The sequence below is a fragment of the Rana temporaria genome, chromosome 11 (assembly GCF_905171775.1).
Source record: "Rana temporaria chromosome 11, aRanTem1.1, whole genome shotgun sequence".
In the NCBI taxonomy this organism is placed as follows: Eukaryota; Metazoa; Chordata; class Amphibia; order Anura; family Ranidae; genus Rana; species Rana temporaria.
The window spans coordinates 51,989,909-52,004,160 of NC_053499.1; the positions used below are offsets into that span (position 1 = coordinate 51,989,909).

Below are 14,252 nucleotides of genomic sequence, written 5' to 3' on the forward strand. Positions count from 1 at the left end.
TCTCCACAATGCACGCCCACGTGACGTTGGTGGGTGTGGCAGCCTAGCCCTTATAAGCCATTCTGGGGCAGTTTGACTCACTTAGTGGTTCCAGCTTCTTACTTGGACACTCTTTGGATCACTTATTTAGGTAATCTGACCTTCATTCGTTCATCATTAATTCATGCTGTACATTCATTTTACTATAAAAAAAAATGGCACCAGAGGAATTGGATATTTTTTTAATGTATTTTCACCTCTTTATCATTTTTACTTCTACTCTCACTAACCTGACCTACACACTCATTAGCATCTCATTACCCTATCCTTTATCAAGTATAAGGCGGATGACCTATGGTATCACATAATATGAGTTCCCAGTCTATCTTACAATTGTACCTTTGTTTTCAGCATTTATGGTCATCTTTTGGAATTTCCTTCCTTGGAAACCATCCTTGAGTCCCAGTCTGCCATAACCACTTCTGCTCATGCCAGTGATACCCCTAGGGGTTCCCGATCCATGTTGGCACATTGCTACTGCATAGATACAGAGAATGTAAGTACTGTTGAGAGTGGTTTGGGGGAGGGGGGGGGGGTTTCCTAGGTAAATATTCCCTCTAATTCTCATTTTAATCTCCTTTCAGTGACAGGGTGAGACCATACAGATATTCTTGCTATTATTACTATACTACAGCAATAATCTTTCCACATGCATGCTCCTGAAGAGTGGATGAACCCGCGAAATGCATAGAGCCATTATATGCCGTGTTTTTATGCCAAACTACGGTATATGTTTTACCTAACTTAATGATCATTTGTATTATGCGATTTGTATTAAGTGGAAAATTGCAATTGCTGTATGTATATCCACTGAATTATATTGGTTTTCTATGTATACTCAGGATTACCCTCATGGAACTCATCATTGATTACCAATAAATTTAAACTCCTTACACCTGCCTGCTTCTTTTAAAGTCCTGTTTTTTTTCAATGATCCGACTTGGGGTGTGACTTGTATTCAAATCAATGGGCTGTTATAGGGAACCATAGATTTTTTACATAAAAAATAAAAATAACGATAGACAAAACCTAACGCGACTGTATCCAGCGTTAAGCCGCGTCAGATGTTTTTACAACGCCGGTCCTCAGAACGTGCTGGCCAGGGTTTTTTGCAGCTCAAAAACGTCTATGCCACTTACAGCTCCTAAAAGCCTGTGTGTGCGCGCACGTGCATGAGGCCCTAGAACAGTGATGGCGAACCATGGCACCCCAGATGTTTTGGAACTAAACTACACTGAAGACTGCATGAGCATCATGGGAAATGTAGTTCCAAAACATCTGGGGTGCCAAGGTTTGCCATCACTGCCCTAGAATAACATGGAGAGACGTTTTTAAGCAGTAGGATTAAAAAAAAAAACAAAAAAAAAACAAACACCCGATGCTGCTTGTAAAAACGCTTCTTATTCATGGGGCCTTAGTCTTGCACTCCACATATCTGCCCATTATAGAAGAGTGGCAAGAAGGAAGCCATTGTTAAAAGTAGGGTTGTCCCGATACCAGTATCGGGACCGATACCGAGTATTAGCGGGAGTACTCGTACTCCCGCAAATACCCCCGATGCCAAAATAGAATACTTCCCCGACTCCCCCCCCCCCCCCCCCCCCGTGTCGCAAAGCCGCCGCCACGTTAATCACCGCGTTGCGGGGAACATTACAGTCAGCTTTCGTTTGAATAGCTGTTTTCCCCGCCGCGCATAGACACTCCCCCTTGGACGGATCTGTCCAATCGCGAGCAAGGGGGAGTGTCTCCATACACAGCGCGGCAGGGAAAACAGCGATTCAAACGAAAGCTGACTGTAATGTTCCCCGCGCGGTGATTAACGCGGCAGCGGCATCATTTAGGTACAGGGGACATGGCTGCAATACGTGGGGGGACATGGCTGCAATACGTTTGGGGACATGGCTGCATATGTTTGGGGACATGGCTGCATATGTTTGGGGACATGGCTGCATATGTTTGGGGACATGGCTGCATATGTTTGGGGACATGGCTGCATATGTTTGGGGACACATTTAAAAAAAGTATCGGTATTCGGTATTGGCGAGTACATAAAAAAAAAAGTATCGGTACTTGTACTCAGTCCTAAAAAAGTGGTATCGGGACAACCCTAATTAAAAGAAAGTCATAAGTCCCATTTGCAGGACACAGCAAACATGTGGAAGAAGGGGCTCTGGTCAGACGAGACCAAAATTTTACTTTTTGGCTCAAAATCAGTGTGTCTCCAATCAACAGATTTTTCTTCTACAGACCCAGGGCACTGATCACTGGAAGCAAACTCGGCTCTGTACCCTGATCATTAACCCAACAGGAGATGGAAGAGCTCAGCTCTCCCCTCTAACATTACCCCTGGATAAGTGCACCATGGAGCAACCCCTCACAACCACTAACTGTTACAACACAGACACGTAACCGGGAGCTTACAAAGCTCCACCAGACACCTCCTCCTGGCTGTGAATGAAGGGACAACTGGCTGCACTTACCAGTCCAGGCAGCATTGGCGATGTCATCCCAGCATGTGGGTGCAATTATTACATTTTTTTGTAAAGTTGGACTATGCCTTTAAGGCATCCCATTTATTTTGTATCACAAAACAGGAATTCTTAACTTTTCCTATTCTATTGAAAAATAAAATTTGAGTGTAGTAGATGCACTTTAAAGCAGGGTGTTAATTGTCTATGTCATTTCCTGTGTGCCAAAAGCATAAAGAATCTTTATTATTTTGTATTTAGATATAAATACACGTTACTTTCTGATTAGGAGCAGAGCAGTGCTTTACAATCCCTAAATAAACTTGGTTGTATTCTTGAAGCCCATCAGGAGTTTAAAACCTTTAGAGGCCTATCCCATTGACTCCTGCTTATGATTACTGGACTACTCTAATGGTGTCATGAGGGGGCAGAGTCCAAGAAAAGCTATTCTGCAGAGAAAACGTGGATTAAAAAGTAGGGGTAGGTAAAATAGCAGTTGCAGAATGCCTACTGTAGACACTTTATCATTCATTTGAAGAACATTGCTCAAGGCTTTATCATTCACTTTGTTTCATATTACCCATTTTCTCTTCTCCACCTAAAGTTCTGCTGCCAGTCTTTATAAAAGTTACAACAGCCAGCTGATGCAATAATGAGACATGTACTGTATGATTCTGGATCAGATGAAAAAAAATAAACAGACAATGTGTGAGGAATATTTATTTTACTGAGAGAAGGAACTGGCAGTAAGGGAAGATCACAAAGACATGGGTTCTGGAACCAAATCGGTTGAGGTCTAAAATTGCTCGGAGAGCAGGTCACACAGTCTCTGGGAAACCTCTTCTTTACTTGTGCGGATGGTGAGCCGGTACATCTGTATGGAAAAAAAAAAAAGTTTTATGAGCAATTTCCTGTTTTATTTTTGAAAAGTGACAACTCTGTGCCCGTCACCCTTCTCTACTTATAAATCAATCTCCTGGCACACTCATTTGCATATCAGATGTCAGCACGTCTAATACCTGCAAAGTACAAAAGCAAAGTTGACAGACCAAGAGGTTGCACCCTGAAAAACATGTCTGTAATGGCAGCTACACTAGTGAAAGAGTAACCAAGAGAATATTTTAACTAGAGGTCGACCGATATGGGTTTTTCTCTGGCCGATGCCGATATTTAGAAATTGCGGTGGCCGATGTATAATGCCGATTTTTTTGGGCCGATTTTTCATTTTTTGTTTCTTCATCTCATTAAATCTAACAGTTAGAACCCTTTCACACTGGGGTGTTTTTCAGGCGCTTTTGGGTTAAAAATAGCACCTGCAAAACGGCTCCCCCTGCAGTCTCAGTGTCATCACCCGAGTGTTTTCACACTGAGGCGGTGCGCTGGCAGGACGTTAAAAAAAAAAAAAAAAAGTCCTGCAAGCAGCATCTTTGGAGCGGTGTATACCACTCCTCCACCACTCCTGCCCATTGAAATGAATGGGCATTGCTGCCGAAGCGCCTGCAAAGCGCTTCTGCAGCGGTGCTACACGGGCACATTTAACCTCTTCATCGGCCGCTAGCTGGGTTATAAGCGCCCCACTAGCAGCCGAATAGCGCCGCTAAAATTCTGGTAAAGCGCCGCTAAAACTAGCGGCATTTTACCATCAACGCCTGCCTGCTCCAGTGTGAAAGCAGCGGAGTTCCGCCAAAAAAAAAAAAAAAATTAAAAGTCAGCAGCTACAAATACTCTCGGGTGCTGCCCCCGCCATCTTCGGTAAGGGAATCAGGAAGCAGGCACAAAACAGGTAATCAAAACTTTTGGACGGAAAAAAAAAACTTTACTTTTTTTTTTTTTTATTAAAGTGTATTTTTCCCTAAAAAATTGCGTTTGAAAGACAGCTGCGCAAATACAGTGCGACAAAATATTGCAACAACCGCTATTTTATTCCCTAGGGTCTCTGCTAAAATATATATATATAATGTTTGGGGGTTCTAAGTGATTTTCTATCCGAAAATACAGGATTTTTACTTGTAAGCAACAAGTGTCAGAAAAGAATTAGCCTTTAAATGGTTAAATTGAGAACTTCTACACACATCATTGATAAGTAGAAACATGGTATCTTTTCTCACACTTGGCAGGCTGCCCAGAGACAAGTCTCCACATGAAACTTCAGGCAACTTGCATTGACTTCTATGATACAGAAGCTTTGCAAGTCCTGCTGAAGAAAACCGGCTTTTTTTTAAAACAATCGGCCGATGATGATTAATTAAAAAGTGCCAAAATGATGAACAATTGATGGAACCCAATTATAAAACACTTCCAATGTGGTACCTGGTTCCCACATGAGCTGCAAAGATGTACTCTGCTGCATTTCCCTCCCGTTTCCGGCGCAATGGACAAATGTACCACATTTTGTGGCAATGCCCCATAGTATCAAGATTTGGGATTTGAATGTTCAATATTATTTCTTCAGTGTCGGGAGTAAATATTCGTAGATCCCCAGAGACGGCTTTTTCCCAGAAACTGCCCGAGGAGTTCCCAAAAAAAAAATCTACAAAGCTGATCCTTTATATGCCCTTGCAAGTTCTTGGTTGACCCTTACCCATCTCTACTCTATTCTTCTCTCCCTTTTCTCTTTCTCATGCGTTGGTCTTCTTTTCACCTCTTGATGCATTTGATCTTACACAATGTTTTTTTTCTACCAGTTATTCCCCCAAGCCTCCTTCCCTTCCCCCCACCTCCTCCTACTACTACTATTGGGTTATTTTCACAACTTATCTGAGGATGTTAAAATATTCGCATTATAATCCTCTTTAATCCCCTGTGATAGCAATAGGCAGCAACAAGTACTTTTTATGGAGAGATCTGGGGTCTAAGACCACAGATATCCCCTTTGCCCAAAAAGCATTTGGTCACGTCAAGATCGATGTGATCAAATGCTTTCCCCATCTAAAAATGGTGCCGTTTACATCCAGGGAAACCAGAAGTGATGTATGCTCGCTGCCCATTTCCGACATCAGAGCCATGCTTTTGTCCGATTACTTCGATGATCAGCCGGCGGTCACTTGGGTCTTCCAGTTTGGACAGGAGAGCCTGAGAAAGCTGTGGAAGGCATCCCTTCCTGCTGCTTATAAAAGCAATCAAGTGGTTAATTAGCCATTAGGATTGCTTTTACAAGAAAGCCGACCATTGGTTCTAAAAAAACAATACCGGGATGATGCCTGCAGCTGCACTCAAAGTCCAGCAACATACAGGTACATCCCTGGAGCTGAAGTGGCTATAATTAATTTTACACAAGAAAATTAGACAACTGTAGTCTTTTTGGAGGATTCCATAAGGACCATTACCAGCTATCAAGCTCTCCTAAGATCACTCACCTGTGCCTGCACATTGGGTTCGAGGCGTAGCAGGCATCCCACCTGTCGGGATTTTGCTTGAATGATTCCAGCTGCCACAAAATTGGACGGGTTTGGATCAACATTTTCCAAAAGAGCAGGTCCAAATCCAATAAGCTGATCGATTAAAAAAAAAAAAAGAGATATTACACACCATAACTATGCACAATAATCACTAACTATTGCACTAGAGTTCGCTTTTTCCAGCTTGACATTGGTGCTGGCAGCTTTCAGCCTCAACACCAAGACATCATACTAACTTTTCTTTCAATATCCCCGTCTGCAGTCCTTACACCAACCCAGTCTGTAACCCCAAACTGCTACAGCAAATATGATAAATGGACACATAGGGGATGCCTGCAGCAGCCTCCCAAACCTTGGGCCTTTTGTCCACTATCCCCCCGTCTGCACACATTCCTAACCGCAATATAGAGGAGGAAGGCAAGCCTCAGAACCATCAGGAAAGGCCAGAACTTTACCTAAAATTCTTTCAGAACAGAGAGCTTTGGGAGGCTGGTGCAGGCAACTTTCAATGTCTGCAATTCATATAGGCAGCAGTTTACCCCCCCCCCCCCTCTCTCCCTAGTCACAGTCTTTTCAAATAAACTTAACCAACTTGCACATATATCGCTCTTTCACTGGGATTCTTTGTCAATAAGACCCTGCGCTGGAATCTTCTGCTTTGACTTAAGATACCCAATTATCTTCTATGCTTACATCTTTTGCATTTTAGGGCACCCCAGTAGTGCCATCTACAGGCCAAAAGTTGCTATTACAAATCACCCAAGCTATGCAAAAGACTGGTAACTGTTCTATCCGTATATATCATAGGATACATCCAACAAAATATATTGTTTGAGCTTTGATAAAGCTATACAATAAGATTTTTCAGAGTGTTAATGCTAAAAGAACACAAATCCTCAACTTCTTGATGTCTTTGAATTAAATGTAGGGCACCAACCTTTGCTTTAGTGATTTCAGTATCCATCGGAAGCTTTGCCTTAAAAATGTTCTGAATCTCTTGCTTGGGCCTGCAGGAGCAACGGAATAGTACACAAGTGTTGAGCAAAGATCGGGCAGCTTAGCAAATATTGTGTAAACTATTTGGAAAAGCGTAAATGACCAGTTACAAAATATGTACCCACTGCCCATCTCAATAGACATGCGGTAGACCCATAAAGAAAACTTTGCTGAAGTTTTCTTTACAAACGCCCAAGCAAACAGTTTAGAAAGGAAAAAATTACACCGTATAAGTTATCCCAGTGGAACATTTACTACCATTTACTACCTAGCCATTTTGTAGATTTCTTCAGGTTACAAATTACAGTAAGCCATTTTTATGAAAGCCGGTTTGGTGTATTAGCATTTTTTAGAAGGTAAACCATAGAAATAGACCAGGCCCTGGATCTTAAGGGAGAGTTCACATCAGATGCAATTCCACAGTGTTTTTCATGTATTCCAATGGATCTAGATCACACCACTGCAGTCAGTTCTAGTCAGTTTACGGTGCAGAAACTGACTAAAATACTGACTGGAACCGACTAGACTGGTGTGAACTAGATCCATTGGAATACATGGAAAACACTGTGCATGCATTTTTAGTGCAGAAAAAAGTGCACAGAACTGCATCTGGTGTGAACTCGCCCTTATAGTGCTCTTCAGCCAACTACATGCCAAGGTGAGCACAGGATCTGGTGCCAGAGGCACACAGTGGGGTCCAAGTACAGTTCTCAAGGCACACACTGATCTGGAAACTGCTAGATAGCCCAGTATAGTAAGCAGTCAGATGCTGATAGAAGGTTCAAAGAAAAGAAAAAAATTGCTAAAAAATAAAAATACTTCCCTGGGGAGAACAGGTCCATCACCTAAAGACTAATAAAAATAATAATAATTGGAGTCTACCGAAGTGGAGGGAATTATAGGGGGGCATCCCACGCTACGAAAATAATTTTACTGTTAGGGGTCCCCACAAGTTTGGAAATGTTATCAAGGGGTTACGGCACTAGAAAGGTTGAGAACCACTGCTCTAGATAATCACAGGATGTGCTGTTCAATGAGCCGACATTACTCAAATGATATAGTAACTGAGTTAACATTACCCACTGAGCTGTTTCCAGCGTTGAAAAAAGTCTTGGCCTTCCATCTCGGTTGGTTGAAAGAATTTATTGATTGTGATGGGAAGCTTCACTGAGAAATTTTGGAAAGCTCCTCCGTACCTATAGAAAACATAACAGCAGATTTAGCCAACATAGCATGTTTAATGTACATTAGAATTATATCACCCAGGCTGAACAAAGCATATTGTGCTTTGCCTGGCTTTAAAAATGTGCAATATCCCATAAAACATTCACAGTCGCATCTTAGGACACGTTAAAGTGGTTCTAAAGCCTAATTTTTTTTTTTTACCTTAATGCATTCCCGCCATTACGGTAAAAAATGTTTAAGCATCGATTTTGGCCCCTGACCCCTCCTTATACTTACCCAAGACCTCATTCAATCCAGTGCATGTCTCATCTCTCCCCTCACTTCCATGTCTTACTGGTTTGGCTGGGGTACTGAGAGCCATTGGCGGCCAGAGCAGTGCTGTCAATCAAAGCTAGCGACGAGGGGGCATTGGAACGAGGAGCAGCCAGGAGTGCTGGCAGGGGAATTGCTGAATTCAGATACTCTTACTGCCCAGCGGATCCAATGTTGTCCAGCTGGGATCCACTGATGAGGTGCAAAAGCCCAGGTACTGAGTTACCATCTTGATCCTCCTCAGTCATTGGAAAGCGGCTGCCTCTTCCGAGTTCCAAACCACACTGAGTTGGTATGACAAACCACAGATCCAACACTCCCAGCAGTTTGCATAGGGCAGTGTGAATTGCCGCCGAGAGACATGCGATGCTGGAACATGCAGTGGATTTGCATGGTTCCCGTATCGCTGCAGTGGGAAAAAAAGTGCCAATTCCTGCTGAAGAAAGGGGTTTCCATACACCGAGCTTTAGATGACCTGGGGGTAAAGGTTCTCTTTAAAAAGGTACACTTGCTAGTTCTACAGTCAACACCATTTTGAGCTCTATAATCTGGGGAAGATTGCAAAGTCAAGCTGTTTTACACTCCAACATCCCCATAATGGTGTGTTCAAAATATGCCTCCCCAAATCAATGGTCTTAATCCTGGCACCATAAAATGTCTATTAAACACTTATACATACTGGTATCGCAGCTACTAATTTCATACACCATGGTATGCTCTGTATCGCTTCACAGTAGGACATGTCTCTCTCCTCACTCTTCAGACAGCACAGAAAAGACCAGCACTCGGCAAATGCATTCTGGGTGCTTACTTGACAACTGCTGTCACACATCTGACATTTCGGGAACATGCAGTCTCCCTTCATCAAGGCTACCTTGCCTTATATGGAATTCCCATTGTCCCCAAATCACAAAGAAGGCTTTCGAGATGAGTTTGGGATAATACTTCCCCCATTTAAGTAGCCAAATATGGTGTAATTTTTTCACCATGCAAACTCAGCTTTCACAGTCTAACTCCTTATTAATCTCTATAAGGATACAGAATGTAGCAGATCATGGGAAGCCATGTGCTCTTAAACAGGTAAGTGTACATTTAAAGAAATTGTAAAGTGTGTGTCTGTATGTACATATATATACACATATACATACACACACACATATATCTCTATATCCATCCATATCTCTATATCCATCCATATCTCTATATCCATCCATATCTCTATATCCATCCATATCTCTATATCCATCCATATCTCTATATCCATCCATATCTCTATATCCATCCATATCCCTATATATCCCTATATCTATCTATATATCCCTATATCTATCTATATATCCCTATATCTATCTATATATCCCTATATCTATCTATATATCCCTATATCTATCTATATATCCCTATATCTATCTATATATCCCTATATCTATCTATATATCCCTATATCTATCTATATATCCCTATATCTATCTATATATCCCTATATCTATCTATATATCCCTATATCTATCTATATCCCTATATCTATCTATATCCCTATATCTATCTATATCCCTATATCTATCTATATCCCTATATCCATCTATATCCCTATATCCATCTATATCCCTATATCTATCTATATCCCTATATCTATCAACATAAATGAGTACACCCCTTTTGAAAAGTAAGATTTTAATCAATATCTTAACACAAGAACAATTTCCCAATTTTTGACAAAACTGAGTTTTTGGTTTGGCTCATTACATGAAAGTAAGGTTAATAATATAACTTGGATTACAAAATCTTTAGTTTTACTCAAATTAGTTGATGGAAAAGTAAATACAACCCACAACAAAAACTACTCCATCTAGTATTTTGTATGACCTCTACGATTTGTAAGGATAGCACCAAGTCTTCTAGGCATGGAATGAACAATGTATTGCAAAATCTATCTTTTTCCCATTCTTTAGGAACGACCCATTTTAGAGTCTGGATGGAGAGTGATGCTCAACTTGTCTCTTCAGAATTCCCTATAGGTGTTCGATTGTTCAAATCAGGAGACATACAGCACTTAGCACTGAATCACTTTTGCCCTGTTCTTAAAAAATCAGCGGTGGCCGATTCTTTCTCTGGGTCCCCGATGGCACAGGAGAGCCTGGAGAAGCACCGGATGGCAGCAGGAGGGGGAGATGTATGCATTTATTTTTTATTCTAACAGGCGGTCCCCTAGTTACAAAATATCCGACTTACAAACAGAGGGAGACAACAAGTGAGAGAAAATGTACCCCTAGGAAGGGAAATTCACTTGTAAGAGTTTAATGGGAAAAAGATACTGAAGCTTTATCACCAAGGCTGGTTTCCACAACAACCCAAAATTTTCAAAATCCAATTGTCATCGGGACAGAAAGTGAGGTGAACGCTTCTGAACAGGGGCACAGACAGCAAAACAAATGTTGCAGGGTGATAAATCTTCCCTATGCTATCCAAAAAGTTTAAAAATATTTTTTTGGCTGGAGCTACACAAAATGAACCTGTTCTGACTTCCAAACAGATTCAACTTAAAGCGGGGGTTCACCCGTACAGAACACTTTTTTCCCTTAGATGGATGCTCGTTTTGTCTAGGGGAATCGGTTAGTTGTTTTAAAATATGAGCTGTACTTACCGTTTACGAGATGCATCTTCTCCGCCGCTTCCGGGTATGGGCTGCGGGACTGGGCATTCCTATTTTGATTGACAGTCTTCCGAGAGGCTTCCAACGGTCGCATCCATCGCGTCACAATTTTCCGAAAGAAGCCAAACGTCGGTGCGCAGGTGCAGTATAGAGCCGCACCGACGTTCGGCTACTAGTGACGCGATGGATGCGACCGTCGGAAGCCTCTCGGAAGACTGTCAATCAAGAAGGAACGCCCGCTCCCGAAGACCCATACCCGGAAGCAGCCGAGAAGATGCATCTCGAAAACGGTAAGTACGGCTCATATTTTAAAACAACTAACCGATTCCCCTAGACAAAACGAGCATCCATCTAAGGGGAAAAGAGAAAAAAAAAAACATCATTGGGTGAACTCCCGCTTTAAGAACAAACCTACAGATCCAATTTTATTTGTAACCCATAGGTTGTGCAACCATAAAATGTCCATCCACAAATGGCGGCCTCCACAAGGGGATTAGAGGTAAACTACATTAGGAGCTACAGAGTATAAGAGAGAAGAGGGGCACCTCTAAGTGTAGCACTTGAAATATATTTATATAAGAGTAATCACCAAGGAAAGTTCAAATGCTCATACTGTTAGTATTCCAACTTAAGTTTTTTTTTTTTTTTTTTACCAAGGGGCTGTCAAAACCTCCGCTTAGTACTATATGCTGTACATGAAGTGTGTTCATTCACAGTTTGAATTTATTATCAGCTTTCGTTTTTTTTATCCCCTGCTAGCTGTATAGGAAAGGAAATTATGCTGAAACTGAATTGTATCACAGGATGCTACAGGTACAATATAAAATTCCAGCAACACGTGACATTGTTACACAACAAGACTAAAAGGAATAGCTTAGCTGAATAGGATGTGGGGGTCAGAAACGCCCTCACAACAGAAATGAGAGGGTGGCCATACCTGAACTGGATGTTGAGAACCGGGGCTTCCACAAACTCCTGCACACACTCAATGTTGACCACTTGCTGCACCTGGGCACCTCCATCAACTGTATCCTCCACTGGCTTAGACTGGAGATTCAGACATGAAAGGCCGTCAAGGAGAATAAGGCATTGCTGATTGAGAGACCTTGCTCTTGGAAAATGCACATATTACTTTTACACTGCAAATATGATATTGAACATGTAACATCAATGGATTAGTCTTACAGAGCAGAGCAGGTTTTTGATGTTTCCATCAGTGAAACCCAAGACCCCTTTTACACTGAGGGCATTTTTCAGGCATTTTAGCGCAAAAAAATAGTGCCTGTAAAGCGCCTGAAAACTGCCTCCCATGCCACCCCAGTGCGAAAGTCTGAGTGCTTTCACACTGGGAAGATGCTCTTGCAGGACGTTAGAATGCAAGCAGCATCTTTGGGGCGGTTTGGGAGCGCTCCTGCCCATTGAAATGAACGGACAGCGCCTGAAAAGCAACTCTTTCTTCAGCCGCTAGCAGGGGTTAAAAGCGGCCTGCTAATGGCCAAAAGAAATGCTTAAAGAGCCGATAAAATTAGCGGCGCTCTAGCACGGACGTGGCACGGCCCCAGTGTGAAAGGGGTCTTATCTGCAAATGTGTTTTTATGAAAACAAAGCAAATAATCATATTTACTCAATAAAAGTTTGAGATCACATGAGGCACAAGTGCCAGAAATCAGTGGCCGTTAGTGATGACAGTTAGTGTTGGCTATCAGCGCAGCGCCCATCAGTGCCGCCTCATCAGCGCCTACCAGTGAAGGAGAAAAATCACTTATTTACAAAATTTACTGACAAACCACGAAAAACGTTTTTTTTCTTAAAAAAAAAATTCAATTTTTTTTAATTTATTTATGGGAAAAAATTTAAACGCAGAAGTGATTAAATACTACCAAAATAAAGCTCTATTTGTGTGAAGAAAAGTATACAAATTTCACATGGTTACAGTGTAGCATGACTGCGCAATCGCCAAAGTGTGACAGCGCTGAAAAATGGCCTGGGCAGGAAGGTGCCCTGTATTAAGGTGGTTAAGAGAAAAACGTGTCAACATCTTGCAGGTACTGGCACGCAGCTGTGTAGTAGTAAGCGTGAAAAGACTGTTAATGAAGAGGAAAGATAATTGCTAAAATAGCAGATCATTGAATAGATGGCATTTCGCCAAATGTGCGGTTTACAAAATCTATGGGAGATGAGACATTGTCAGTTTGTTTGTAACTACTGCAGACTGGGAAGTACACAAGTCCCCAGTCAACAATCCGTTTTAAAATGGTGGCAATGAGCTCAATCGTAAAAAAGAAAGAAGATTTATGAGTTGTGAAAAAAGATAACATTGATTCGCTGGAGAGACCCCATAAAAGCAATAGCAGAATCAAGAAAATATGAGTGACGGCAACATTATAACATCAGAGGAGACATACTGAATGCCAGGGATTAACTAAAACTAGAAAGTGCAAAAACTGGTGCAGATCTGTATAGAACCCAATCAGTTTCCAGGTTTTATTGTCAAAGCTTCATTGAACAAGCTGAAGTTAAAGCGGAGGTTCACCCAAAAATCTACTTTCTGCCATTAGATCCAGCATACTGCCGACATCTGCAGTATGCGTTTTTTTTTTTGTAATTATCGTTTTATCAGCCGTTGTTATCCGGCTCCGAGCGGGGATTTCTGTGGGGAATAGGCGTTCCTAAGCCAAGCGGATTTGATTGACGGGCTGCTAAAGCGCGTCACGCCTTCCAAAAATACCCGAAGTGACACTCGAGAGTTTACGGCGCCTGCGCCTGCCGTGTAAAGCTGACTGCGCCGTAAACACTCGAGCGTCACTGTCAATCAACTCCGCTTGGCTTAGGAACGCCTATACCCGGAAAGGAAATCCCCGCTCGGAGCCGGATAACAACGGCTGATAAAACGATAAGTACAAAAAAAAAAAAACACAGCATACTGCAGATGTCAGCAGTATGCTGGATCTAATGGCAGAAAGTTGATTTTTGGGTGATCCCCCGCTTTAAAAGCCGATTGGTTTCTATGCACAGCTGCACCAGATTCAGGAGTGCACCAGTTTAGGTAAATCTTCCCCACAGTGATGTCTACACGAAAGGATATGGACATGGTGTATGAGTGACTAACTGCTCATAGGGGTTGTAAAGATTTGTTTTTTTATTTTCTAAATAGGTTCCTTTAAGCTACTGCAACTTACCTTTTCCTTTGATTTCCCTTCA

General features: G+C 41.9%; 1 protein-coding gene across 4 annotated transcripts in view; it reads right to left on the reverse strand.

Moving 5' to 3' along the window:
• Positions 1–3,209: 3,209 nt before the first annotated feature.
• The window catches only part of LOC120917307 (AP-2 complex subunit alpha-2), a 140,632-nt gene continuing 129,589 nt past the window's right edge, over positions 3,210–14,252 (reverse strand). For all 4 annotated transcript variants that reach the window (XM_040328510.1, XM_040328513.1, XM_040328512.1 and 1 more), the window contains 5 exons: positions 11,989–12,112; positions 7,981–8,097; positions 6,843–6,912; positions 5,864–5,998; positions 3,210–3,381 (listed from right to left, as the gene is read on the reverse strand). In XM_040328510.1, the coding sequence (XP_040184444.1) occupies positions 3,304–3,381; positions 5,864–5,998; positions 6,843–6,912; positions 7,981–8,097; positions 11,989–12,112 (524 nt within the window). In that variant the 3' untranslated portion in view covers positions 3,210–3,303. The remainder of the gene's footprint in view (positions 3,382–5,863; positions 5,999–6,842; positions 6,913–7,980; positions 8,098–11,988; positions 12,113–14,252) is intronic.